This window comes from Aulonocara stuartgranti, assembly GCF_965226115.1.
Source record: "Aulonocara stuartgranti genome assembly, chromosome: 3".
NCBI lineage: Eukaryota > Metazoa > Chordata > Actinopteri > Cichliformes > Cichlidae > Aulonocara > Aulonocara stuartgranti.
Genome location: NC_138941.1, coordinates 60,294,600 through 60,321,773, shown reverse-complemented (window position 1 = coordinate 60,321,773; position 27,174 = coordinate 60,294,600). Strand labels below are relative to the sequence as shown.

Genomic DNA, 27,174 nt, shown 5'->3' with positions numbered 1-27,174 from the left:
GGATACCAGCACAGATAAACATCCATAAATCCAACTGAGATTAAGGGGGAAAAAAATACAGTTCAGAATTTGCCTGGAAATTTCCATGTTTTTACATCTTCTTCAGTATTAAAGCAATTCAGTGAGAGTTTTCTTTCCTTGTATGCTTTTACGTCAGTGTTTGTGAGCAGTAGTTCTCCATCCAACTTGCTGAGACTGAACCTGGTCCTTATAGATGTGGTTATATAAAGAAAAAGAAAAAATGATTTTTCAATCTTTTTTATTTTTTTTACCTAGTCTAATCTTGGCACATCTCAGCTTGGTGTGTATTTTGTCCTTAAACACTGAGGAATCTGGAGAAGTGGAAGACAAAACAGATAAACTGTATCTAAAAATAATGAGTTTAAAAAAAGACAGGCCTGAGAGATGGGTCTGGCCCTTTAGTATCTTAAGTTTCCCGTATTAGGGCACTATCAGTCATAGGTTGGCCTCCAGAGAGCCCGGACATCACCATTATTAAAGTGGTGTGGGATCATCTTGACAGAGAACTGAAGAAAAGGCAGCCAACAGAAAAAGAGCTCTGAATGGTCTTCAACAAGCCTGGAGACTATTCCAATCTTATAATTAAGGAATTTACAAGAAAGCTTGTCTAAGACATTTCAGGTTGTGCTGACGAATCTAGTCATTCTAAATATTGACTTTCAAGTTTGTTATAATTGTGCACATATTCCAGGTGTATTTGCACGTCGTGATAAATTGCTGCATCTTTTTCCCATTTCCCTAGCAAAATACAAAAAGTGAGGGATGTTATTTGAAAAAATATTGACCTATCGCCAACAAACTGCTTGTTTCCCCATTTCTTCAATATCTGACGCTTTAAAATGACTAGAAAAATGTAGGTGCTCACAGCCAAGCTGGAGACCATAGTTAATGAGAGGTGTATAACATTTTGACCATGATTAAGAAACTTAATTAAGAAACTCTTTTTGCTTTTAAACGAATTAACAAGGAGAGCTTGAGCTGAGGTTGTGAGTACTCCATCTGGTTACTCTGGTTGTAGTTTTCCGTGTCAATGCACATTTCGCTAAAAGTAAAGTTTAAGTACAGAAAACCTGTTGTTGTCTATTTTTTTTTTTTTTTTTTCTGTTTTATCACTTGGAGGAAGTGGTGACATGCCAAGTGTCAGATGAGGTCAGTAAGGTTAACTAGCTGGATGCAATGTTGTGCTTACTATTTGCATCATGGAAACTTTATTTACAGTCGCTGGAACAAATAAATGGTAAAGGGAGCACTAAAATCTATAAATATGAACTCATTCAATATTTTTTTCTTCATTTATTGGAAATCAAATTTATAGTTTCCAATTTTATCAAACTGCTTTCTTTTTCCCTGTAATTATTCTATATATGTCTGTAAAATCCAATGAATGGGATTCCTGAACTGAGAGAAAAGTCTGCTGTAATGCATACTTGGTTCAGATGTGTGGTAGCAGTAAGTGGATCGGCTCCTGTACAGTGTCCCACTTCAGAGGGGGAAATGAACTTTTGGCTCTCACTGTTGCTAAAAATGTAAATATTTCAGTCTAATTGAGCTCCGGCTGAACTCCCGAGAGCCGTTTGACCACTCGAAGACCCGCTGCCCTCATCGGCTGTTTATTTTCTAACATGAAGGAGTCAGGAGAGTGGACCGGTGGTAAGTCTGCAGTCCGGTTCAAACAGGGGTGAACAAAGTGCTGCGTGATGTTTTCAGTGTACAGAGGGAGATATGAGGAGGTGAAAGATGGCGTTGAAAGATGGGGGATGAGAGGCAGAAGCGTCTCCCTCCTGTCTGTATATTTAAGTTCAGCGAGGTCAATGAACTATTTATTAAAACACAAAGCAGCTTAAAGGTCAAGCATGAAAAAACTACGAAGTAACTGGAAAACATTAAAGGAAACCCTTGAAAACACATCAACTCTCACCGAGAGTCTATACAACATCTATACTGGGAAATGTGTCAGGAAAGAAGAGATGCCACATCAACAATTTGATGAAAATGATCAAACTACAGGGGGCTGAATTTAAGGGCACCTTGGAAATCAAAGTAAGATAATGTGGCAGCTTAGCCCATTTTGCCAGAGTTGTTTTTCATTGCAACAACTCAAAATGGTATTCAGTAGTTTGATGGCCCCCCTGTGCAGGCAGTTCCTTCGTCCTTCAGGAACTGCCTGCACACCCTCACCACATGAGACTGGGCATTGTCATGCACCTGGAGGAACCCAAGGCTCAGTGCACTAGTGTGCCAGTGTAGGGTCTGACAGTGGGTCCGGGGATTTAAGCCTGATAGCTAATGGCACTCAGGGTGCCGTTGCCTAGCCTGTAGGTGTCTGTGTGTCTCCATGCAGGCCATCAATGACCCACCACCAAACCTGTCATCCTGAATGATGTTACAGGCAGCATAGCGGCCTCCATGATTTCTCCAGAGCCTCTCTCTTCTGTCACATGTGCTCAGGGTGAACCTGCTCTCTGTGGAAAGCACAGGAGGCCATTGATGGACCTGACAATTCTGGTATTCTATGGCAAATGCCAACCTTGTTGGACACTGAGTATCAGGCAAACTAAAGGATGTCAGGTTCTCAGGCAACACTCATGAAGTTTGTTTCTGGTTGTTTGGTCAGAGACATTCACACCAGTGTCCTTCTGGAAGTCCTTTTGTTGCTCTGTTCCTCAAAGCAGAAAGCAGCAGATACCAGTTCTCTGAAAGGTTAAGGGCCTCCTATGGCACTCTCCAGCTCTCCTAGAGTAAATGCTTTTCTCCTGAATTCTCCTCCGTGATCTTAAGACTATGCTGAGAGAAATTCTAAAATGTTTTTTAAAAATATGGGAAATAATAGTAAGAAACTAGAATAGAAAGAATGTACAAATTTAAAATTAAACTACGTTTAATTTAATAATCTACAAAGTTTTTTATAAACAATTATAGATTTTTAAATGAGATTAATAAAAAATAAATAAAAATTAAACAAACTAAAATTAAACGACATGAAATTAAAAGATTGATAAAATTTCAATATAATGCAATAAAATAAAAAATATGCAATAAATATTTTAAACAAAAATACAATAAATTAAAATGATAAAAGCAAGAAACAAAACAAAACAAAAAGAATTTTTAATTAAGAAATGTTTGTAAATGTATGTTTTTCTTAGAAATGTAAAAATTAAATAATTTTCCAATCAACCATTCCAATACCATTAAAGTAATTACATTACATTGTTTTATTAACACATGACATTTTGATGTTGTGAAGTTGTTTTTGTTTGTGTTTTCAGGTGATGAGGGGGGAGCTGTCAGAGTAACTGGGGCGCAGGGCTTCGCCCCGTCACATGACTACAAGGTAAAAAAAACAAACTGTATTTGATTCTTATTTTGATATAATATGTCGATAATGTGGAATATCGAGTGCCACACAGGTCAACTTTTTAAATAATATTTTACTGTAATTTAGAGTTTGGGTCCTGTCACCTTCACCATCCTCCTTACAGGTTTGTGCGACTTACATGGACGGGTTCAGGGCGACCGCCGTGTGTCCGGTCACCGGGCCGAGAGCAGCGAAGAAGGCCAGAAGAACGGCAGAGAGCATCATCAAACGGTGGGAACAAGAATCACAGCTCCGTGTACTCTGAACTGTGTGGATTTAAACATTAACTGCTGTGTGTGTGTGTGTGTGTGTGTGTGTGTGTGTGTGTGTGTGTGTGTGGTTAGGACAAAGAAGATGTTTAAACAGTTGGGACTGGAAGATTTCAGCTCGGTTAACATCCAGGTCCTCGGAGCTGAAGACACATACGGTGCCAATGCTCGCTATAAGGTAACAGACTAAAAAAGCTGCAGTTCCTCTAATGTCCACTTGAGGCTCCAACAGCAGGTCAGTCTCCATCACTCTCATGTTAACTTGACACATTTTTTAAAAAATATTTAAAAAATGAAATGATAATATCTTAGATCAGCCGTCCCAAACCTTTTATGCGCCCCGGACCAGTATACCTTCTACAATATTTTCACGACCCAGCCTTTAAGATGTCGCCAATAAATACAACAAAATAAAACCAGTACTGGTACCAAAAAAAGAAGATTAATTCATAAAATACAGGAAAAGACTCAGGGAAACTGAGTTAACGATAGAAACGATAAAAAATAACAATAAAAACTGATAAAAACCCGGAAAACCATAAATTTCACACCCGAGCCTGAACTCTCGCGGCCTGGTACCAAACGACTCACAGACCGGGCGCGGGCGTTGGGGACCACTGTTTTAGATAAATAAAACATAGACTTAATAAGACATAACAGGAAAAAAATTACATAGAATATAAAAACACTTAGTGTGGCTGTGTCCTTGCTTTATATTCAAAGCTCTGCCCTGTCAGCTGACTTTTATTTTTTCATAAAATTGAATAATAAGATGAAGATTCTCTGCAGGAAACAGGAACCTTGTATTTTATACAAAGCAGTAGAAACTGGAGTTGCTGGAGGAAAAAACGTCATGGCAGACATGAGAACAGAAACCCCTCAGAGTTGTAGTGTACATGGCTCAGAGTGGGCTCAGATCCAGGAGCCTCGGCAGACCGTTAAGATCTCACATAAGAACAGAAGCTGAACAAGCTGCTGGACGTCTTCTCTGTTTCTTTTGGTACAACCCCCCTCATTTTTTTTTTTTTAGTGTTTACTGATCAATGGATTTCCTTCATCTTAGTTTTCCTTCTTTTGTTTCTCTGCATCCTTTCCCTTCCTAAGGGTTAAGGGTTGCAGTTAAGCTTGTTTCAAGTCTCTAAATGCCCCCTTCTATCACCCGCTTCAACTTGACACAATCCCGCTGTTCTACATCCAACCTTCACATCTCCTTTACCACAAGTAGGTGAAGGGTCGCAGTAAAGCCTGTTTCATGCCTCTTATTTTGACTCCTTTCACCACTTTCACCTCTTAGACTATCTCCATTGATCATTAAATTTACGTTTCTTGTCTTTTTCCAGGACTCCCGGGAGGCTGTGATCTGGTTGGCCGTCCACCACAAACAGAAGAAAGCTCTGGAGCTTTTCTCCAGAGAAGTGGCTCCTGCGGGGACCGGCATGGGTACGACTAACCCCGTTATCTCCTCTTTAAACTCTCTAAACTTGTTCATAGTACGCAAAGACCTTTACGATGAGATCTGAGGACATCTGGATGTGGTAGCAGCTGCTTATATAAGTGTCTTTTCATGGTTATTAGAAGGAGAACAGAGTTGTCTATACAGTAGTGAATAATGCATCCACACTGGAGGCTTGTTTAATGGATAAGATTACCACTGTTAGTAAAATATTTAATTACAAATTCAAACACAGTCCGTATTCTTTCTTGCTGTTAGTGCGGCCTGAGAAAACTGGGATACACTTCTTTGCTTGTCTTACTGACCTTATTACGTCTTACCATAGAAAATATAGAGATCGTATCGTTAGAAACTTATGTTAATTGATCTGAGCATGTAGCAGCAGCTGCTTACATAAGGACAACATGATTATCTTTCATCAAAGTTCTCCCATATGCATCCTACCCCTCAGCTGTAAAGGCCTGATGCGATAACTCGAGAACCATGTGATGTAGGAGCTTAAAATTGATGCCACTGGTGCAGCTATTGAAAATCTCAGAAGTGTTTTCAATATAACATTTTTAAATATGCTGTTTTTCTTTAGAAAGCATAAACAGTTTCTATGTTTTAAGGCTCTGAAAAAACAAACTTTTTGTTGCCACTGCTGTGCAAGACTTTGCCAGACTCAGAGCTTTTTAAATAAAGTTAAAACTAGAGATGGACCAATCCGATATTACGTATCGGTATCGGTCCGATACTGAACTAAATTACTGGCTCGGATATCGGAGCGAAATAAAAATTTTAATCCGATCCATTAAGTATCACAAAAGCACCTCACAAAACTTGCACCATGGCATAACTCAGCTCATAACCGTAGCACGTCGGAGCAGTGTGCATCACGTGATAGAGCGGCTGTGTGTATTTGGAGCATCGCTACCAAACCAGCATTTCATCTCCGAGAAAGTTATCCCAGAGAGAAGTAAAGCAAGTGCGTAAGTTCATCTCTGAATGTTTGTAAAGCATTCCTGCGTTAAGCTTAACAACCAATATATGGAGCGACTGCCTCTTCTTGCTGCTACTTCAGTCATGAAACTGCTTAACGATCAGCTGATCGGCTTTTCTGTCGCGACTCCGTCTCTCTTCTTTGTTTTTGGCCCACTTTGTGCCAGAAAGAGGAAACCAGCGGCTGAACAACAGCAGCACGTTTAAGCTTGATAAGCTGTTGTTAGAATTTATTTAATATTACTTTCTACTCGAGGATCTTTTTCTGCGTAGCTGACGCTGTAACTGTGCAGGGGCGGATCTAGCAAAGTTTAGCCAGGGGGGCTGATAGGGCATGAACAGGGAAAAGGGGGCACAAAGACATACTTTTCTTTCTTATTCTCATTTAAAATGTCTAGCTTTTAATAAATAATTATCTGACACCCAAAGTTCTTATCTGATGTAAAATGTATAGAAGTCCATTACTGTATATAGTAACTGTTAAGTCTAATATACCCTAGTAAGCTATAGTACTTTTTCCTTTGGGAAGGTACCATCTGTGCAGTCTGCAATTCTGTTGAAGAAAGATGTTGAATCTATTTAATATTTCTTGAAAAATAATTGATTTCTGTGCTTTTTTTTTTTTACACTGCATTAAATTAAGGTTGATTACGTCGATTAAGCATCATGAGGTGGAGCGTGAGGGGTGGTTCCCTATTATTTTTGCTGGAGTTGGGCACCCTGTTAGTTAGGTTGTTTAATATTTCCACTAAGTACTTTTTAAAATACCAGAATAGGGAGGATGGTGTAGGTTTAGGTTTATTACATAGATCAGTGTTGCTGAACTATGAAATATTTTGGGTGCAGTGTATTTTTTGCATATAGGTATAACAAAATAGCTTTAGTGTTTTGTTTTGTTTTTTAAACTTGAGTATGAACTTATGCAAAATGCAGAAAGATATAAAAGAAAACAGTTTTGTTGATTACAAGATGAACTATCGGATTCATATCGATATCAGCAGATATCCAAATTTATGATATCGGTATCGGACATAAAAAAGTGGTATCGTGCCATCTCTAGTTAAAACTGAGGGTTGAAAACATTAGTAAAACCTAAAATAAAAGAAATGAATCCAGACTTGACCAAAAGAATTGTTGATGCTCATAAAGCAGGAGATGGATGTACAACGTGTTCAAGAACTGGCGTGAGAGCTACACCGCTCATAACAAGCTTAGCAGAGGTTGGAAGCAAAAGATTTGAAAGACTCTGAAAAGAAAACTGAAAACTGTCTAAAGACCCCAGAACACAGAACCACGTCTGCAACTGTAGTAAAGATGACAGTCACTTGAACTCAGCACAGGAATGGCCAGTGAGAAGAAAAAAAGACAACCTGGAGAAACATTAGGCTTGCTGGAAGAGCATAAACTGGTCATATGAGACTAACCTGGTGCTCCTTATGTTTTGAGAAAGAAGGAAGAGGCGTGCAACCCAAAGTACAGTGAAGCGCAGTGACACAAGTATTATGTCGTAAGGATGCTTCATTGTGTCAAGCTGGAAGGAACCACGAAGATAAAAGTATATGTGAAGATTTTGAAAGTGTGGGTTGTTGATCTGTCTTCTAACACGCCAGTGACCCAAAACATTTGCTTCTCCTGGTAAATGGCTTAACTCCAGAAGACCAAACTGGACGTTTCTGACTGACCTCCACAGAGCCCTGTCTTCAATCTCACTGAAAATCTGTCGGTCAGAAGGCCATCAAGCTTGAGAGGTTTGCTGAAGAATAGTGGAGTGTGATCGCTCATGAGACGTGTATGTGTGTGAGACTTGTTGAAAACTATGACAACCAACAGACTGTTGTCCAGTAAAACTGATACACAGACCAGTTGGTTAATGGAGTTTGCTGGCAGGTGCAAAGAAGGTGCTTCACTTGTGATTGCTTTGCTCTGCAGGAAATTGCTGCGGTTGTTCATATTTTCATTTGAGCAAACACTCACCACCTACTCGCTAAGCAGGAACAGTACTTGGGAAGGTGTGACATAAACTGGAAATGGTAACTATGCAGCTTTGAAATAAAACCTTTTAAATAATGTTGGTTACTTCAGCAAAGCACTTTATTTTGAAGGCGAGGGTTCATATGACATTACATATGACATATGACAAATTAGTCACAATGAGTAGGAAATACACCAGGTATTGAATTCTCATTTTATGAAAAGAAAGTTAAAAACAGTCCAAAACTGAGTCAAAGAAAAGCATAAATCCACCCATAAATCAGAGGAAAGTCCAGGATTTCACGTTGGCACGGTCAGAAGTTTATCTGAAAAATATTTGAAATGATAAATGATCCTAAGAGAACACATGGAGCAAAAACCTGAGGTGAGAAACAGGCTGTTAAACAGAAATAAATTGAACAAATGAATTATGTAGGTATGTCAGAGTACATCCACTTATCAATAATAACAACCAACCACTGAACAGCAGTCTCAGCACAGTTTTCAGCTTTCAGGGAAAATTATGTAAGTGTGCTGAATCTGAATCGTTAATATTCTGAGCATGTGAACCACATTCCCTTAAACCGTCATGCTTCATGTGCTTGTTTAATGTTGTAATGCGTGTGTTATTACATTAGCTGGACTCACACAGCTGAGCTCTGTGCTGTGATGGAAGGCACATATACGGATGTGCCTTCCACTGTGAAGCGGGAGTCTCCCGCCTGCAGATAAGGAGGTCGTGACCTCATGAAGCAGAAGATGTTTTTGTTTATGGTGGCAGGTCCAGTTCAGTGTGAACTCTGTGTGACTCCCGGGAAGCTGATGATTCACGCTGTCAGTGTTGCTGAACTCGAATTAGGACAGGAAGGAGGCGCTGCACCTGCTACAACTTTCCTTAAAACTGTCAGCTTTTCATTTCTTTTTCTCTCATTTTTTCACATTCATAGCTCCCGGACTCACCGGCATCGTGGGCGGACGACCCAGAGTGTGAGTTTAAAAAATGTTTTTCCAATTTCTGCTTTTTCTTTTCTTTTTTCTTTTTCTTTTTTACCTACATGTGGAGAAAATACACCGTCCCCATACACCATCTCTTGTCACGTGAGGTTTCCTGTTGTTTATTCCATTTTTGTGGCTTCCAGGTCTCCTGTCCTAAAGCCATTTTTCTTCTTGCATCCCAAATCTCAGCTGAAGGTGAGTGTGATCATAAAAATAAAAGGATGATGTTATTTTAAGGAGTAACTTGATGACTCAAAGCTAAAAGAGAAGCCTCATTATCTGGAAATAATGTTCAGGTTTAGTCTGTCGAATATAAAAAATGAAGAATGTAAAGACTTTATATAAAAAATGCATATCCTAGGGCTGTTCGATATAACGATATATATCGGATGACGATATAAAAACATCTATCGTTTCATTTTACGCTATCGTTTCTTTCGTGGTGTCGCAAAATAAACTGTTTACAGCAATATTTTTTCATCGTTTTGATGGTGACTGTAGTGGCTATATTAATTTCGTAAAGTTCTCTCTTTCTCTTATATTTAATATAACCACACTACAGACAGACAAGCACCTGTTTTTATGCGTTGTTGTTAGCAACAACGATGGTAAAACCACCGCGTGTCCGCTTGTTCCACATAAACCTTTCACAATAAAGCTCAAGATCCTGTTGAGACTTTTCAAAATAAACTGAATCACGTGAAAGATGCAGAGTGTTTACGGATGAGAATTAAAAAAGAGCCGCCAGGTGCTAAAAAATAAACCTTAGACTCAAACGTTAGAACAGGCTTTTCCCCGCAGCACGCCGTGTAATAAATACTCACAAAGAAAACGGCGGCCATTAAAACTTATGTCTAAAAATGTATCGTTTCATGCATCGGTTAAAACACTCGACTCCAGGTACATGACGCGCAGCTGGAAACACTTAATGCAGGTCGAGCTGCCCGAGATTCACAGAATTTACAGAAAGTGTTACATTTTTGTGATTTATATCGTTATCGGACGATAGATATCTTATATCGGGATATGAGACTTTGGTCCTATCGCACAGCCCTAACACATACTAAAGTTAATGTATATGAAGCTGTTTCACAAAAGCTGTAAACTGGATGTGTTATAAAGCTTTAACATTACAAAACCTTTATATAAAGTGACTATAAAGATAAATACCTTTAAAACTGTATATATTGATATTATGTCAAGTACAGTTATATAAAGATAAAAGGTAATACTGTAACTGGTTTTACTAATATTTAAATACATAATAAATGTTTTTTAATAAAGTCACAATATATTAAAAAAGATTGGGTCTATAGAGTCGTTACATCTGTAAGTTTTGATGTCCTGGTAGGTGGACATTCACATCGGTGGAGAGCTGGTGGAGTCTCTGTCAGAGAAGGAACCAGACACACCTGTGCAGGATGAAGCCCCTCCTACTTCAGTAGAGGATGTACCTGATGCAGGTAAACAAACATGCACTTTAATTACAGCACCAGAGAGATTAATACCAGTTTTTGGTTACTTATACCGGTTACTGAAGCAGCATTTGTTATAATTACCTGATAACCACACGTTGTGATCACACATTGTGAGCTCTGGTGTACACAAACAAGTGAATCAGGTATTGTAAAAACTACAATATCTGATTCACTTGTCAGCCAATCAGAGAGCAGGCTTTCCTGTTGTTTTTAGTGGTTAATTTACTTTATTATTAAAGTATGGTTGAATGTTTAGAGTTCTTGGTTATCTTTAAGAGGTTGTAGTGATAGTTTGAGAACTTTTACATGTAAAAGTTCAAGAAGAAAGAACTTAGAGGTCCTTCAGGGTACTTTTTGAGGTCATCTTATGTCGAATTTGAGTAAGATTTTTACTGCCTTGATCGGCCAGTTTACCAGTGAGTGTGTTTAGACTTTTTCCACATTTGTTTCTGTTTCTGAGAAAATTCAGCCTTAAGACTCCCAAGGCTCATTTATGCTCACCTTTCTCACCCTCACGAACGGTTTCCAACCTGGCATGTTTGCCACCTTCGTCACAGCTTTTTCAAATTAGACCAGCCTGAAGCCAGACTATGTGAGCAAGTCCACCTGTACAGGCCTTCTCAGTTAGCACAAAACTCACAGAGGGAGATTTCCACATAAGTTCTGCAAAAGATTACAAATGGACAAAAGAAAGCGGCTGTGTGATGCTGTCACATTGACGCATGAAGCAACCAATGCGGCGAGGATGAATGGGCTATTGAGGTTAGTGGGATCCTTGAGGGCTCAACCAGTCCTTGAGGAGGATCCATGGTTTGTTTAGAAGTGTAACTCCAAGCATCATGACTAGAATATTCTGGACCTTGAACGAGTCCAAACAACTTCCAGATGTTTATATGCCAATCACCAAGTTAGAATTGGCATATATCTCTGTTAACAACACCCTGCATTATATTTTCTGTATATGTAAATAATGGCTAAGATTTTTTGGGGGGGCATCCAAATAACAACAAAATAGCAACAAAACATAACAGATCTTTTGAATAAGGATTATTTTGGTACGAAATTAGCCAGGTGAGCCACTTGGTTGTCTAAGCCACAACTTCTATTTAGTCAATATTTCAAGATACAGTTCAAACTAAATCATCAGCCTAACCTTCCATCAGCAATGAATGGCTACCACTGAAATGCCACCTTGATTAATCAGAGCTTCATAATGTTTTGTCTCCATATGCACACCATTCTAGTGATGAGGACTTAGAAGATTGATCTTCTTTGTTATTCACTTAACCAGACTTAAATAATGAGATCCGGATCTGCCAAAGGAAGTGCTGAGTTGCTCAGGTCTCCTAACACTTCCTACGTTGGAATAGATGTCAGCGCGAACAGTCGCATGTCCGCCATTACCTGCCTGAAACTGGAAGTGACGTCATTTCATGGAAATGCAGGGGGATTTTTTGCGCCACGGACCGGTTTGTGCCCGACAATATTTTCACGGACCAGCCTTTAAGGTGTCGCGGATAAATACAACAAAATAAAACTAGTACCGGTACCGAAAAAAAGAAGATTTATTCATAACACACGTGAAAAAAGCCAGGAAAACTAAGTTAACGATAAAAACGATAACAAAATAACGCTGAAAACCGATAAAAACCCTGAAAACCATACATTTCACGCCTGAGCCTCAACTCTCGTGGCCCGGTACCAAACGACTCACGGACCGGTACCGGTCCGAGGCCCGGAGGTTGGGGACCGCTGCCTTAAAGTCATTAGGTTCTCACAGAGGTCACAGATCAGGTGAGTACAGTATTTCCCTCATAGATTTCTGTACCATTGCACTTCTGTTTGGAACCAGAGGAGTCACCCTGTGTTGGCCAAAACAATGAACATTCAAAATGCTTCAACATTGGATTCACAAACCACTCCACACCAACAAACCAAAGCCCACTTAACACAATCAAGATTTAAGTATTTAAAAAAAATCTCATTAAAAAACCTCAACAAACTGCAAAAGTTAATAGACTTTCAGATCAGTCATGAGGTTGTGAGAAACAGTTCAGCTATGCAGGATTGCTGCTCTGTGTTTGTGAGGCTGTCTGAATCTGGGATTCCTAAGAAGTACAAGCTGTGCCACTTTTTATCCTTTCACCCTTTCAACCAGAGCTTCCTTCACATGGCCCTGGACAGCAATCACAGCAGAATTTAGGACACTCGTGCGAAGCTGTGACAAGATACAAACTGAAGCCGAGAAACGTTATTTACAAAAACACACTCTTATAAATTCCTGACTGAGAAGAGTCTCCAGTTACAAAGACCAAAACAAGTGAAGAGCCAGAAGACAGTTTCTGGTTTTAATATTTATTCATATGGTTCCATTTAGAAATCAGTCACTGACTGAGTTTAGTTGCAATTTATCTGCCTATTATTAATTACTGATTAGAACATGTGGGCAGAAAGAAATACTTCAAAGTCACTTTAGCAAACACAAATTAAAGATTGGACAAAATCATATTTCATGGGTTTAATGTGATTTTAGGTACGTGGTCATAATTAACAGAGTGAGTGTTTTGAGTGTTACAGGTACAGTTTGTCTGGCTGAACATCAGATCTTTAAAACAGCAGACATAATTCTTTCCAGTGTCCTGCAGACTATCCACAAGTTCCCGACACTCATCTTTGAGAGTCCTTTTTTTTTTTCTTTAAATCATTGGTGGCAACATGGACAGCTAAAGCAGAGTCAGAGTTGTTGGTTTCTGTCAGTTACAGAGTGGTTGTAGTAATATTGTAGATGTAGGCACTAGGATGATTAATGAGAGTTTAGAGGTTTAAAGCTGTCCTTAAGACGGACTTACAAGTTCTTCAATAGTGTGGGAGCTGTTCATAGCAAGGTTCAAGAACTGAGTTTGTACAATTCTAATGAGCTTGAAAGTCAATATTTGGTATGACCAAATTTATTCTTCAACACAGCCTGAGCTCTCTTAGCCAAGCTTTCTTGTCATTTCTTTAAGTTGTCTTCAGGAATAATCCTCCAACCTTCTTGAAGAAGGTTCAAAACTCTTGGATGTTGGCCACCTTTCATTCATTAGACTGGGTCACACTGTTTCAATAATGTTGTGGTCTTGACAATCCATGACTGATTATGTTTTACTGTGTGTTTTTCTATCCAGGGTGTGCTTTTACTCCATTGACAGTGTGTTTGGGATCATTGTTACACTGAAAAATGAAGTTGTAACCAATTAGACGCTTTCCAGCTTGTACTGCACGGTGAATCAGAATCTGGTGGCACATTTCTGCGTTCATAGTTCCATCAATTTTAACAAGATCTCCAACTGAACTGCAGCCCTAAACCATTACAATCTGTTACCTGCACAGTGTTTTCCACTTGTACAAAGGTACAACAGACTGTTGAACCTCTCTCTTGATCTCATCTGTACATACTGACAGTGATTTGAATCAAACATTTCAAATTTGGATTCATCACGTCATAGGACCTGTTGCAACTGATTTTCAGTCCAGTTCTAGCGTAATCTAGCACACCTCAGACTTTTTTCATTAAAAATGGCTGCCACACTTCCACTGAGACCATTTGGGCAATCTACTGTTAACTGGGCCTTCAGTTAACAGTAGATTGATCAACTGATGGTCCAGATGACTGTCAGGTCCTGTGTCAGATCTTTAATGGACTGTTTTCAAAGGATATGACTCTCTGATACTGTTTATCTGCGGTATTTAGTTTTTTAAGTCTGTCACTTCTTCTTTTGTCCATACTGGACAATTTTCTTTGTCCAGCTTCCTTGACTTTTTTTTTACAAATGCAAAGCAAAAGCAAGAAATGCTAGGTTTTCAGTGAATAGCACTTGGAAGTCACCTTGCTGGTGCAAGAATACTATTTCATGTCTATAACCCGTGTTATTGTTGGTGTTTTTCATAGAATCAACGAAATAAACTGGAACGAATTAGGTTTGTTTTGTTTTTTGCAACAGGCTGATAAACATACAAAGACCGTACTGAAAATGAATAAAAAAGCAGCCAAAGCAAACCAAAGTCCAAAACTTTGAAAAACCTTGGGAAAACCTGGAGAACTGCTGTTCCAGTTTAAACAATTACAAAAACTACATATAACAATACCATTCAACATAAATATATGCAACAATGGATTTAAGGTCATTAAAACATATCAAAGGTCTTTGCAGGTATTTGAAAGGTCCATGAAAAGGTTAGCTCTTTTAACAGGTCCAAGGGTTTGTCGAGGAGCCCTTGAGGCTCTTTAATTGTCACTTGAAGGCTTAGTCCTCAGTTGAAATGCTGACGTTGAGCTGGTTTCTGCGTTTTATCAGAAGCCAAGGAAAGAAATTTGAAGGCATTTTTGTTTTTTTTGTTCTTTGCCCAGACCTGCCCAGTGGACCACACAGCTACAGACTGGATGAGCTGGCGTACGCGAGGAGCGGCGACAAAGGAGACTCTGCTAACATTGGTGAGAACAAATAAACCTCAGGAATGATATTCAGAAATATACAACACTGATTCAAACTAAATTAAATCCTGTCTAACCTCCAGTTCACCACACAAATCTGACTGTCTCAAAATTACAGCCAATGAGAGGCCAGGAATCTCTGTGTGTGTCAGTTTGGAGTCTGATTGAGAAGTCCTTGAAGGTTCAGCAGGTTATTGTTGGAGATGTTATTCGTGCTTCATTAAAATCTTCCAAGTGAGCCCATTTGTTGTTTAGAGAGTTCTTTAGAAAATCCTTAACAAGACTCAAATGTCTTCAAAGGGTCAGTGACGTCGTTCAGTGTTCAAAGGAAAGACGAAAAGGAGGCCAATTATAAAGACGAAGGTTTACAGTAACCGTTTACGGTTTACTGCTCTAAGCACTCTTTGTTTGGAAAAATATTCAGGCATAGTATAGTAAAGCCCTGTTTTTGATTTTGTATTTTAATGAGCAAAACACGAGTGATTGTTTTAATCCCAGAGAAATTAAAATCGCCACATCTGTGCATCTCTGTCTCTGTAGGAGTCGTAGCTCGCCATCCACTCTACTTCCCCTATCTGAAGAAACACCTGACTTCTTCTGTAGTGGAGGAATACTTCTCCCACCTCATCAAGCCAGGAGTGAAGAATGCCGTCACACGGTGAGCAGGAGGGGAAAAGGCTGTTTGTTGTGAGAGTCACAGAGGAATAAAGATACACTCAGGTCCTTATTTTACTTTTGCCTCTGTGCACCACTATTTTAAATCAGTCAGTAGACTAGAATACAGTTTCCAACATGTAAATATAACTAAAATATCAAGATGCAGATGTTCAGCTTTTGTTCAAGAGGTAATAATGATAAAATATACATCATAGTATATGGTCTACAGTTAATTCAATTTATATTTGGATACTGACACAAGTTTTGTGGGTTTTTTACCTGTTTACTGAAACATATTCCAATTCATTTGAGGGTGTCCACATTTACAGATGATGAAGAGTTTAGAAGTTTCAGCTCCTTAACCACCCTCTTTTTAAAGGGATCAAAAGTCAGTGGACAGTTGGCTCGAAGGCTATTTCATGGGTAGCTGTGGGTAATTCCTTCGTTATGTCATTATCCATTAAGAAGATTAAAGGCCTGGAGTTGATTTGAGGTGTGATGCTTTCATTTGGAAGATTTTGCTGTGAACAGACAACAAATGTTTAAAGGAGCTGCCCATGCAGGTGAAACAAGTCATAATTAATTTGCAAAAACAGGAAAAAAAACATCAGAGAAGTTGCTACAATATTAGGAGTGGCAAATCTACAGTTTGGTCAATCCTGAGAAAGAAAGAAAGCACCGGTAAACTCAGCAACGCAAAAAGACCTGGACGTCAGTAAAAGACTACAGTGGTGGATGATCTCTTGAATGATCAGGTCCCATCTTATCTTAATGACCTTGTAGTACCATATCACCCTATTAGAGCACTTCGCTCTCGCTCTGCAGGCCTACTTGTTGTTCCTAGAGTATTTAAAAGTAGAATGGGAGGGAGAGCCTTCAGTTTTCAGGGCCCTCTTCTGTGGAACCAGCTTCCAGTTTGGATTCGGGAGACAGACACTATCTCTACTTTTAAGATTAAGCTTAAAACTTTCCTTTTTGCTAAAGCATATAGTTAGGGCTGGGCCAGGTGACCCTGAATCCTCCCTTAGTTATGTTGCAATAGACGTAGGCTGCCGGGGGATTCCCATGATGCATTGAGTTTTTCCTTTCCAGTCACCTTTCTCACTCACTATGTGTATATACACCTCTCTGCTTTTAATTATTAGTTATTATTAATCTCTGACTCTCTTCCGCAATATTTTGCGACAGATGGCCCTGAGCCTGATTCATCCTGTTAAAAGGGAGTTTTTCCCTTTCCATTTTAAGGGAAGTCAGTCTTTTAAATGTGTAGGATTTAAAATAACAAAACAAAAGGAGATTTAACAATGTACTGATTTGTTGAAAATGAAAACAGTTGCTAGGTAAATGAGCTAAAGTGCTTTGTGCCTTTCCGATCAGTTGCTTTTTGATTTGGTAATGCTCCACAGCTGTTCATTGTGTTGTGTCTGCCGGGATAACAAGAGGAAACCTAAAATCCTACTTAAAACATCATCACCAGGCCTTCGGCTCAGTTTTCAAACCCCACAAATACCACACTGACAAAGATTTAACAGAGTGCTGAAGACACTGAAGGATGGCTGTGGCCGAAACCCTCATGCTGTAGTCATGAAAAAAAGCCCACAACATACTGATGGAAACCAGGAGCATGACTTCCACTAAAACTGAGATACAACACCATGAACACAGCTCACTGTCAGAGCCCTCCTCCTCGAGGTAATCACCCTGTAATGACACAGCAGAGGAGACGTAATAGAAACCAGGGCTTTGGTGTTTGATAGCCGGAGGCGGTGGATGACCAGGTTGTCTCCAAACAGAAGAATCTCAAGGTTCAGTGTTTTTATTTACTCCTCACAAAGAGACGAGTTTTCTGCAAGATTATAAACAGTTTATCCGCTGCCTGTTAGATTAGTAGCAGACACAATTTGTGTAAGATAAGATACACTCTGTTTACCCCAAAGCTGAGAAATTCCTTTGTTAAAGCAGATAAAAGTCAAGTTAAACGCAAGCAGCTCAAATAAGCAGGAAGACATGTATCTATTTACCAGGGTAAAAACCTGAAATCATGAATTCAAATATAGATTTTGTAGTATATCGATATACGTTGTATATATTCAACTTTCTAAACAGTAGGTAATGAATGACAGCTGTTTTTGGGGTCAACTTGAAAAAAAGGCAGATGTGAAATGTAAAAATGAGGTCAGAGGTCAAATGTGATGTCATATTTGGATGCAAACTGTGATGTGAAATTTACAATGCCCAATACCAGCATCATTTCCTAAAGGTTGTCAATTTTGGAAAAAAAAACAACGTAGATATTTAGCATAGTTTTAAAGATAAAAGATGTAAAAGTTTGAACTTATTTGACCTTGAAAAAGAGGTCGGAGGTCAAAAGTGACATGATATTTAGAATCCACATGTTTATTCTTTATTACACATTCTTTATATGCCTACAATGACAGTAAGGAACATAGATCTAAATAGCTTTATATAACATTATTATCACTCTAACCTTCAGATCAACCTATTGACCTTCCAAGAGAGGTTAGAGGTCAAATGTGATGAGATATAGACAATCTTTTTTTTGTCACTTTTCCTCCAATAAATCAGGAAGTTGACCTTGAAGACCTTGGAGGAAAAGCTCTGTACAGTAGTTTAGTGTTAAAGGTGCCGTATGGCTGAAAAAAAGAGCTGTTATATTAATAAAGTTTATGCAATTTGAAGGCACTGATGGTCACTGTAGTGGCTCTATTAATTTCTTGAAGTTCTCTCTTTCTCTTATATTTAATATAACCACACTACAGACAGACAAGCGCCTGTTTTTTATGCGTTGTCGTTAGCAACAACGACGGTAAAACCATCGCACGTCCACTTGTTTATTTTCCACATAAACCTTTCACAATAAAGCTCAAGATCCTGTTGAGACTTTCCAAACTAAACTGAATCACGTGAAAGAGCAGATTATTTACGGATGAGAAGTAAAAAAGAGCCGCCAGGTGCTAAAAAATAAACCTTAGACTCAAACGTTAGAACAGGCTTTTCCCCGCAGCACGCCGTGTAATAAATACTGACAATGAAAACGGCGGCCGTTACAACTTATGTCTAAAAATGTATAGTTTCATGCATCGGTTAAAACACTCGACTCCAGGGACACTATGCGCAGCTGGAAACGCTTCACGCAGGTCGAGCTGCCCGAGGTTCACAGAATTTTCAGAAAATGTAAAATTTTTGTGATTTATATCGTTATCGGACGATAGAATTCTTATATCGGGATATAAGATTTTGGTCATATTGCACAGCCCTAATTCTAATGTATGCTCAGTCTACCTGCAACCTCCACAAGCACAAATAGGTGTCCCAATTTATATAATAATACTTACAGAACAGCAAAGTTATTGTAAAATTGTTTGTTAGCCCATTTAATTAGCAGCATAAGTTGCCATGGTGATGTAATCCAGTAAGAAGCAACACCACCTTTGTAGAAAAAAAAACCTGGGGTTAACCTCAAACCTCAAATAAAACAAAATCCTGCCTCAAATAAACATCTGCCAGCTCAAACATGTGGATACGCCTACTCTGGCTCTTCTATTAAGTCGTTAATAAAGGAACAGCTGAAAGTAGCTATTCTGATCTACTGTCATTACCACTTGTGGCCAGAGAGGGTGCTATTCACCAGAAGTTAAACTAAGGTATCAAGCTAACGCTGCGGTTGCCACCATTTGACCTCTGATGTTATGAACCTGATTCACTACTCCCGTGTTAAAATCTGGACATTTTTAATATGGCTCTATGGATTGACTCAATTTAGGAGCGAGCCCAGAGTGACAGTTAGAGGAACTGCAGGTTTTTGGTATTTATTATATTTATTGTATATTTTGTAATTATTATCATTGGATTGGCTGGAGGTTGTTGAATTTCCTTGACGAGACGAGCAGCACTAGCTTAGTGGGCGTGGCTGTACCTGAGCATGTATAGGGCCACGGCGGACATGTTTGAGCGGTGACTCAGCGCGCGGTGTGTTAGCGATTAGCGTAATGAAGAGATGGAGGCCATAAAGCTCGCTGACCTGCGTCTCCTCTCGCACCCTGAAACGCCTCCCTGCCGCCGCAGATGCTTCATTAGTGCACCTCCGGCACTCGTCAACCCAGTGGGAGGCCATGCACACACACACACTCACACACACATGCACACACACAGTTAACTGCTTACAGACAGAGGCACGCACACACACACACTTTACTAGTAAACCACACGTTTAACTGCTCACACATCAAAAGCCCGCTTGGTACATTAACGTGTGCAATAAACTGCCAAACCAGCACATGGTGTGTGTGTGTGTGTGTGTGTGTGTGTGTGTGTGTGTGTGTGTGTGTGTGTGTGTGTGTGTTTTTAAGACATATGGTTGACCGTGTGTGTGGTTTTAAAGTGTTGGTTACCATGGTTATGAGTGTGGTTTTTTTAGTTTTTTCTTCCTTGTCATTCACAGATACACTCTGCCAGGAATCCACGGCCTTAACTTTGTCCTGCAGAGCTCACTGGGAGGTGGAGGAGTGGCCTCTCTGCGCAGTGACCCCCAGGTATCACATGGCCACACACACACACACACATCTATACATACAGACCCTTCCTGGATCTGTGAGGGCACTTAATGACATTAAACCTTCTACTTTAACCTGAATCAGATCCTCGGCCGAACCCCTGAAGCAGTTGGTTTAAAGAAAGAAATATCCCCACCTTCCACCACCTCTCCTCTCCCTCTTCAGCCATTCACTGCCTGTAAAAGTTTAATGAGAAAGTTCAGTCTCTCCAGATCTCATGTAATGGGCGAGGAAGGGGGCAGCTGGTTCAAAGTGGGTCTACAGCTTAATTTCAGTCTGTATGCACCTGAAAACCATCGCGGTTCTCACGTTTCTTCACCAGAACAACATGAAATCTCTTTTCTTCTGCATCGTCATTCAGTTGGCTGTGAAGGAACCTGTATTGTTTTTTTATTACTAACAAAATAAAAATAAAAACACACTCATGAGATTTACACCAATTATTAAAAAGCTCAATCTCAGGGTATGTTTGTATGACTCACATGTCCAGGGTGAGAGACAAGGATTGTTTTGAACCCTTCAGTTCATCCTCTGTCTGAATCCATTTTATGCTCCTCCCTCTTTAGGCCAACTCAGTTTGGATTGGCTGCCCCTCATTCATATAAGAACATCTCCAAACTATGGTGTAATGTAAATATACAAGAGCAAATCCATGGCCTGAGGTGTTCCTTTAGTCTGCTGTTTGTGTTTCAACTGCAGTATCAAACTTTAAAAACAAATGCTTTTCCTTCTTCATCCTGCTTTAGCTCTCTCTTTGTCTCTGCACTTCATCAGAGATGTAATATTCCCCTCAAAATATCTGCACCACCCCACTGATCCATTTCTAGCTCCTATTTTTGATCCAGTGTTTTAAATATCATTCATATTATATTGTTTCGCAGCAGCAGTCCACAAGATTCATTGATTAGAGAGAACCTCGTCAATCAGGAGATCCTCTTTGAGCAACACTTGATAGCAGTGGGGAGAAGGAGCCCCCTTTTAAAAGGAAATGACCACCAACAGAACCAAGCTCGGGGAAGGGTAGCCTCCTCTGAATTTAACCAATCAGCACCCAGAGGATTTTAGGGCCGATCAGGCGCACATATCCCGAGTCAGTACAGGGACGTTCTCATGGTGGGTACATGAAATTGTGATCAAAAACCAATATTTAAGTTCCTGCAACATCCTCCCCTCTGCCCTTCAATTCTCTCTGGTCACTATGGTAACGCATAAATATTTCTTTCAAAATAAGACACACAACTACAACACGGGAAAAGACCCAGGGAAACCGAGTTAATGATTAAAAACCCTGAAAACCATACATTTCAGCCCGAGCTTCACCTCTCACGGCCTGGCACCAAACGACTCATGGACCAGTGCCAGTTCGTGGCCCGGGGGTTGGGGACCATTTGCAAGTATATAATATGAGCATTCACAATTATAAGAGTATGTCTATGGCAAAAGAGAAGGTTGAGTCTGTGTAAAATGTAAATTCAAAACAGAATGCAATGATTTACTAATGTCATAAACTCGTGTTTATTCAGAATAGAAGATGGAAAACAGATCCAGTGTTTGAAATGACTGTGTATGACAACATATTTCTGCTGCTATCATGACACAGACCCAGTAAATTTACTGCAATATCTTCTGACTTTATATCAAATTAACAACAACACTCTGTGTGACTTCGTGTCTCCACCAAGCTCTGATCACTGTGTTCAAAGACCTCCGTCGCCCACTGATGTAAACCCAATCAATTAAAAACCAAACCTTGCACTTTTAACACTTTAATGTCTTCTAGAACACAGATTTCTTTTCTACAGCAGTGTTTCTTCATCATATAGAAATCGGTTGATGCATGCGGTTGAAATTCCGGCTCTTTTTTAATATTGGGATATCTCAGGGATTAAATATGCAGTTATGACAGAAAGCGTATTTTCACTGGTCCGGCTCACTTAAAATCAAAATGTACGTGTAAACGATGGCTTAAGATGAGTCTGACAACCCTGGTGTAAGGTAGAGACAGCAGAGCAGCTCCAGGCCCTCTAAAAGGTGGGAAAACCTCTCGTCATACTTAAGGTCGTGTCCTTTATCATCAAAGCTTTTCTCCTCCCTTGTTTCTGCTTTTTCTTTCCCCCTCATTGTTTATCAGAGGCATTGGTAAAGTTTCTTTTTCTCTCTGCTGCACATCAAAGAAACTCTTTTAACACCTCGCACAGCCGTAAAGCTCAACGACTCCAAGGTGGAAGCATGCACACTTTCACATTTCCTGTCTCTCCTCAGGGCAAAGCCTACGGTCAGATGCTGCTGGACTTGAAGCTGAGAGGACTGCCTGACCTCAAGTCTCTGGTGGACTGAGAGTCGAACAGAGGGAGAGAAAAAGAGCTGGAGGCAAACGGAGATGTAAAAGAGAGTTTGCGAAAAGTGAGACTTTTTACCTCAAGAGAAACACAAAGGGAGCATTTATAGATCCAGATCACGTCCACATCTGAAACCTGAAGAGCACAAGATCATTTTATACATAAATTAGATTAGAGCTTCACGATGTTTACAACATGTGGGTCACCACAACTCAAATCATCATGGGCCGTCTGCTCAGCCGTCTCCAATTGGCCTAAAAATGTTACAGTTCCAAGTCTGGGGATATAAAATGATTGCTGTGAGAGTTGTAGTTTCATATACCAAGTACTCTTCAAGACCTCTATATTTTTTTTTTAAATAGTCCACTGATCAACTTCCAGCATGTTTTTCTCACACTTTGAAATCTGAGGCAATGTGTGAATGTGAATGACTCAAAAACCATGAAATGTAAAAGTCTTTTCTTATCATAAAAAACAATCAGGATCTGTATTTTATATACATGCGCAAACTTTAAACCACAAAATATTCAGGTACCTCCGATATGGCTGAGCGGGGCATGTAGACTAAGACTCTAAGACTCGGCAACCCAAGATCTGCCACAGATTTAGATCATCTAAAGGAGCATCCACATAAAAACAGCTGGACTCAGCTGGATACACCTCGATAAAATTTAAGACAAACAAGTTTACACGGGGGCCTTAATCCTCTGAAATCCAAGTTATCATTGCTGATGAGTGTAACCCTTTGCAGTCAGAATGAATAATGCTGAAATTCAAATTCAAGGACATGGACATTTTTCCCTCGTGTCTTGAAAAAGTGTTTACGCCTCACGCAGATTAACTGGTAGCTAACAGTTACTAAATGCTAACATTTAAAGACTGCCATGTTGTTTTTTTGGTGTTCCATATTTGTAGTGAAGCGTTATCACAAGCAAGTTTACCGAGCACTCTTCATCCGTAGGCTGTACAGAGAACACAACCTGCTAATTAATGCTAAAAGGCTAATGAAATATTCAAATTTTATTCACCACAACTAGACCACAGACTTGTTAGCCGATATGGACATTTAACTGCACAGCAGCCATATACAGTCAACACAGTCCGGAGTCAACACAGCTCATTTAAATATTTATTTAATTTAATAAAAAAAAGTCACCCCTGCTCAGTTGCTATTAACTAAACCAGGGTTTCAGTTACTGACTTATTTTTGGAGCCAGCCTCTAGTGGACATTAGAGGAACTACATTTTTGAGTCGTAATGACTGATAATACTGACCTGTTAAATCGAGAGCATTAGATCTACAATTTGCTAACGCGTTAATGAGCTAACCGCGCTAATGCGTTGCCGCTGTGCAGCCCCATGCACGGGGTGATCCGCGCTAACTCGCTAACGGAGATTTGCTGCGATTAACGCTGACAGCACTAATTTTGAATCTCAAGTTCAAAGAGGAAACCTAACAAAACAGAGTGGAATCACCTGAAAGGCAGCCAAACTGCCAACAACTCTCCAAACTACTTTTTTTTTCTTGCATTTTACTTTCATGCAATTGGGTCAAAAGTTGTGAAAGCGTCATCACGCTGTATTGGACTTGATTTGAACTCAGTGACTGATTGAATGAATCAATAGAGTTTCCTCACCCCAGAGCCACAGATGTTGGCAATACAGGAAAATGTTTGGAGGCCGATTGTTCGCATCAGCCTCATAATCTTGACTTGCCCTGACCTCTGACCTCCCAGGGAACAAGGAGAGCTGGTTTGGGTTTCCCTCACGGGGTAAACAAAGTGTTTTCTGTGAGCTATCAGAGGAGACACTCGACGGGCACGACGCCTGGTTCTCCCCGTCTCGTTCACCTTGGCGTGACCCGGCTCCTCCGATGTTCGCCGCCCCGCAGGAATGCACGTCTCCTTCAACCAAACTGACTCTCTGCCTTCCAGCCGGTTTAGTCATAATTGCAAACAGACTGAATTTGGAGTCGGAGTCACTCAGCAGCTTCCGTCGAGGCTCGAATCTCATAAAATCCTCCACCTCTGAATCATATCCCCCTTTCCACAAAATCTTCATACTCAAATTTCTTTGTTAAGTGACTTCTGTTTTTTCCCTAAACTTTGACTCAAACTTTGAGAGTTTGAGTTTACAGTCAGAAATGTAAAACAGATCAAAGTATGTTCATGACCGAATGATCGCAAACACAGAGAAGGAGCCACATTAGAGAGCCTGCCTAAAACAATAAATAAACAGTTGTCCTGTAAATGGGCATTCAAAGAGCTTGGTGCACAATAAAACCATAAGAAATGACAGCAAGACAAATCCTTCCAGACATGAATTGAGAGCAGAGCAGCACGAGGATAAATTGTGCCAAAGTCACACGGGAAAAGTTCAAATCAATCGGCTGGTCTTTCGAATTTAAGGGACGACTGAGCATCGTGTCAAAGTCAGAGCTTGAAATGGCGCTTCCCATAAAACCCCCAAACCAAAAGAAGTTACAAGCCGCAAGTGTCGCCACTTTGCATGTAAATCTGGAAATGTGCTCACATCTCAATGATGAAGGGAGCAAAACTCTAGATTCACATCTGCCCTCCACATTGCTTCCCATGAAACATTTGTCGTAATCGTGTGGAGAAACCCTTCATCATTGTAGAACAACACCACCTCCCCAAAACACATGGACTCTAAGATTTATGAGCATGTACAGAAAAGATTTCCAAACAATCGATGCTCATTTTCTGGCATGTTTACTCAATTTGCACGCTTTTATGTCAATATAGACTTCCTCAGCTAGTTTTGAGTCATACCTGGAGCGACTGATGCAAAGCCTGTTCAACCTCCTGACTTCACCTGGTCGTTTTCAGTAGTGGTACGGGCCATCCTAACCAAGACTGTTTTGAGTCGAGATTATTTTAATAATTTAACTATATCACTGCTTGTTCATTTATCAAAAAGGAAGGTTCTGTGATGGTGTCCTGTAAAATAAGTGCTACATTTTTGCTTCAAGGTTTAATTTGGGCATCTACAGAAACATCTTTAAGTTTAATTATGAAGTCTTTTCCCCCACATATTTGACATTTCTTTGCTAATCAAGGGATTGTAGCATGACTTAAGAAAACCAAAATGTAATAAATAACAATATTAAATAACAACGGTCTCTGGACAGAAAAGCTCCCTGCTGTTATCTGTGCCATATTTCATATTTAGCTATCCAGTCGTTTTAGAGTGCCAGTCCAAACACATACATCCAATAATTGAGCCTTGTGGAACACCAGAGGCCTTTTTTTTTTATTTCAGCAGGTTTACATCAACCAAAAGAAACAGAAGCAGCCGCCGACTTTTTAAAGTCTGGAAAAAAATCAGTTTGAAGTTAGTGGGTGATCTTTGTGATTTGATGTTTTTGTTTAATGCATTAGCTTTTTAACATAAACTCTGATGGTAGCTTTTTTCTTATTAACAGCTTTTCTCTGTGTTATTATATTTGAACCACTGCCTCTCACCACTGATTTTTTTTTCTTGCTTTCTCGCTTACTGGTACGAATTGCCAGCATTGCCTTATTCGTAATCAATGCACTTTAGTCAAACTGGTATCATGAAGCCTTACTGAGGAACCATGTGTGCTGTTGTACAACTACATAGATTTTATCAAAATCACGTAACTTTTTCATTAAATATCCAACTTAAAGGGCACATTGTTGTTTTTTGTCCATTTTAGAAATATTTACTTGAAACTTACCAGTACTTTGAAATGACGAAACTCTTGTAATTAAAGGTCTGAAATAGGCTGAAAATTAAGATTATAAGCAATATGTTAAGACTTATTTACTATTTTTTGATGAAGACGTTTAACTCTTTGGCTTTCTGCTTTCTATTTAAAATATTCTGTATAGAAAGTGATTTTTGTAGATACTAAAGAGATTAAAGATATTTTTATTATCAAACCTTCTGCTTACAGTTTGCGCTGTTTGTGTGTGTGCCCTTTTTGTTAACAAGCTTGTCTTTGTGACAGGAAGCTGAGCAGCAAAAGGTGTCGACAGCAACAAGACAGAAATCTCTAACATGTGTTTCTTTGTTCCTAAAAGCAGGCGTTCTAGGACTCCAGAGCAGATTCCAGTCATTTTGCATGTAGAGTATATTATGCATATGTCATACAGTTTAAGATGCAGGCAAAAAACAAACGACCCCCAAATTTGGTTTAATTTAAGCTATTGGGTACCGTATGTTTCTGAGACTTTACTGTTCTGCTGTGGCGATGAATGAAAATAAAACCAGACCAGCAGGGAGTGAAACCGCCAAAGAACGTGTGCCGATAAAGTAGCAGCACAATAACAACAGAATACTTTACCACACTATAAAAGAGAGCACAATAAAAATGCAATTAAATGCTCCAAGTAAATAGCCAATTAAATTTTTCAGCCTCAGATAGTTTAACAAAGCATTTTTTTTAAAGTGACAAAAGATTATAAGCAAATAAACATGTTTCAGTAAAAGTGGATAGGATTATAAGAATTTATATGAAAGCTACATTAACTGTTCCCTTCATTTATACTCAGAGTTACTAATAAAAGTTTAAAAAAAAAGAAGCTTTTTTAAGTTAATTTTACTTAATTTTTCTGTTTTG

General features: G+C 39.4%; 1 protein-coding gene across 2 annotated transcripts in view; it reads left to right on the top strand.

Annotated features, from left to right (window-relative positions):
- LOC309702029 (uncharacterized protein) overlaps nucleotides 1-26,476 on the top strand; it is a 34,501-nt gene extending 8,025 nt beyond the window's left edge. For both annotated transcript variants that reach the window (XM_082526419.1, XM_082526420.1), the window contains 11 exons: nucleotides 3,291-3,355; nucleotides 3,504-3,610; nucleotides 3,724-3,826; nucleotides 4,989-5,088; nucleotides 9,001-9,040; nucleotides 9,193-9,244; nucleotides 10,401-10,512; nucleotides 14,915-14,998; nucleotides 15,539-15,656; nucleotides 20,118-20,208; nucleotides 22,492-26,476. In XM_082526419.1, the coding sequence (XP_082382545.1) occupies nucleotides 3,291-3,355; nucleotides 3,504-3,610; nucleotides 3,724-3,826; nucleotides 4,989-5,088; nucleotides 9,001-9,040; nucleotides 9,193-9,244; nucleotides 10,401-10,512; nucleotides 14,915-14,998; nucleotides 15,539-15,656; nucleotides 20,118-20,208; nucleotides 22,492-22,566 (947 nt within the window). In that variant the 3' untranslated portion in view covers nucleotides 22,567-26,476. The remainder of the gene's footprint in view (nucleotides 1-3,290; nucleotides 3,356-3,503; nucleotides 3,611-3,723; nucleotides 3,827-4,988; nucleotides 5,089-9,000; nucleotides 9,041-9,192; nucleotides 9,245-10,400; nucleotides 10,513-14,914; nucleotides 14,999-15,538; nucleotides 15,657-20,117; nucleotides 20,209-22,491) is intronic.
- The last annotated feature ends 698 nt before the right edge of the window (nucleotides 26,477-27,174 follow it).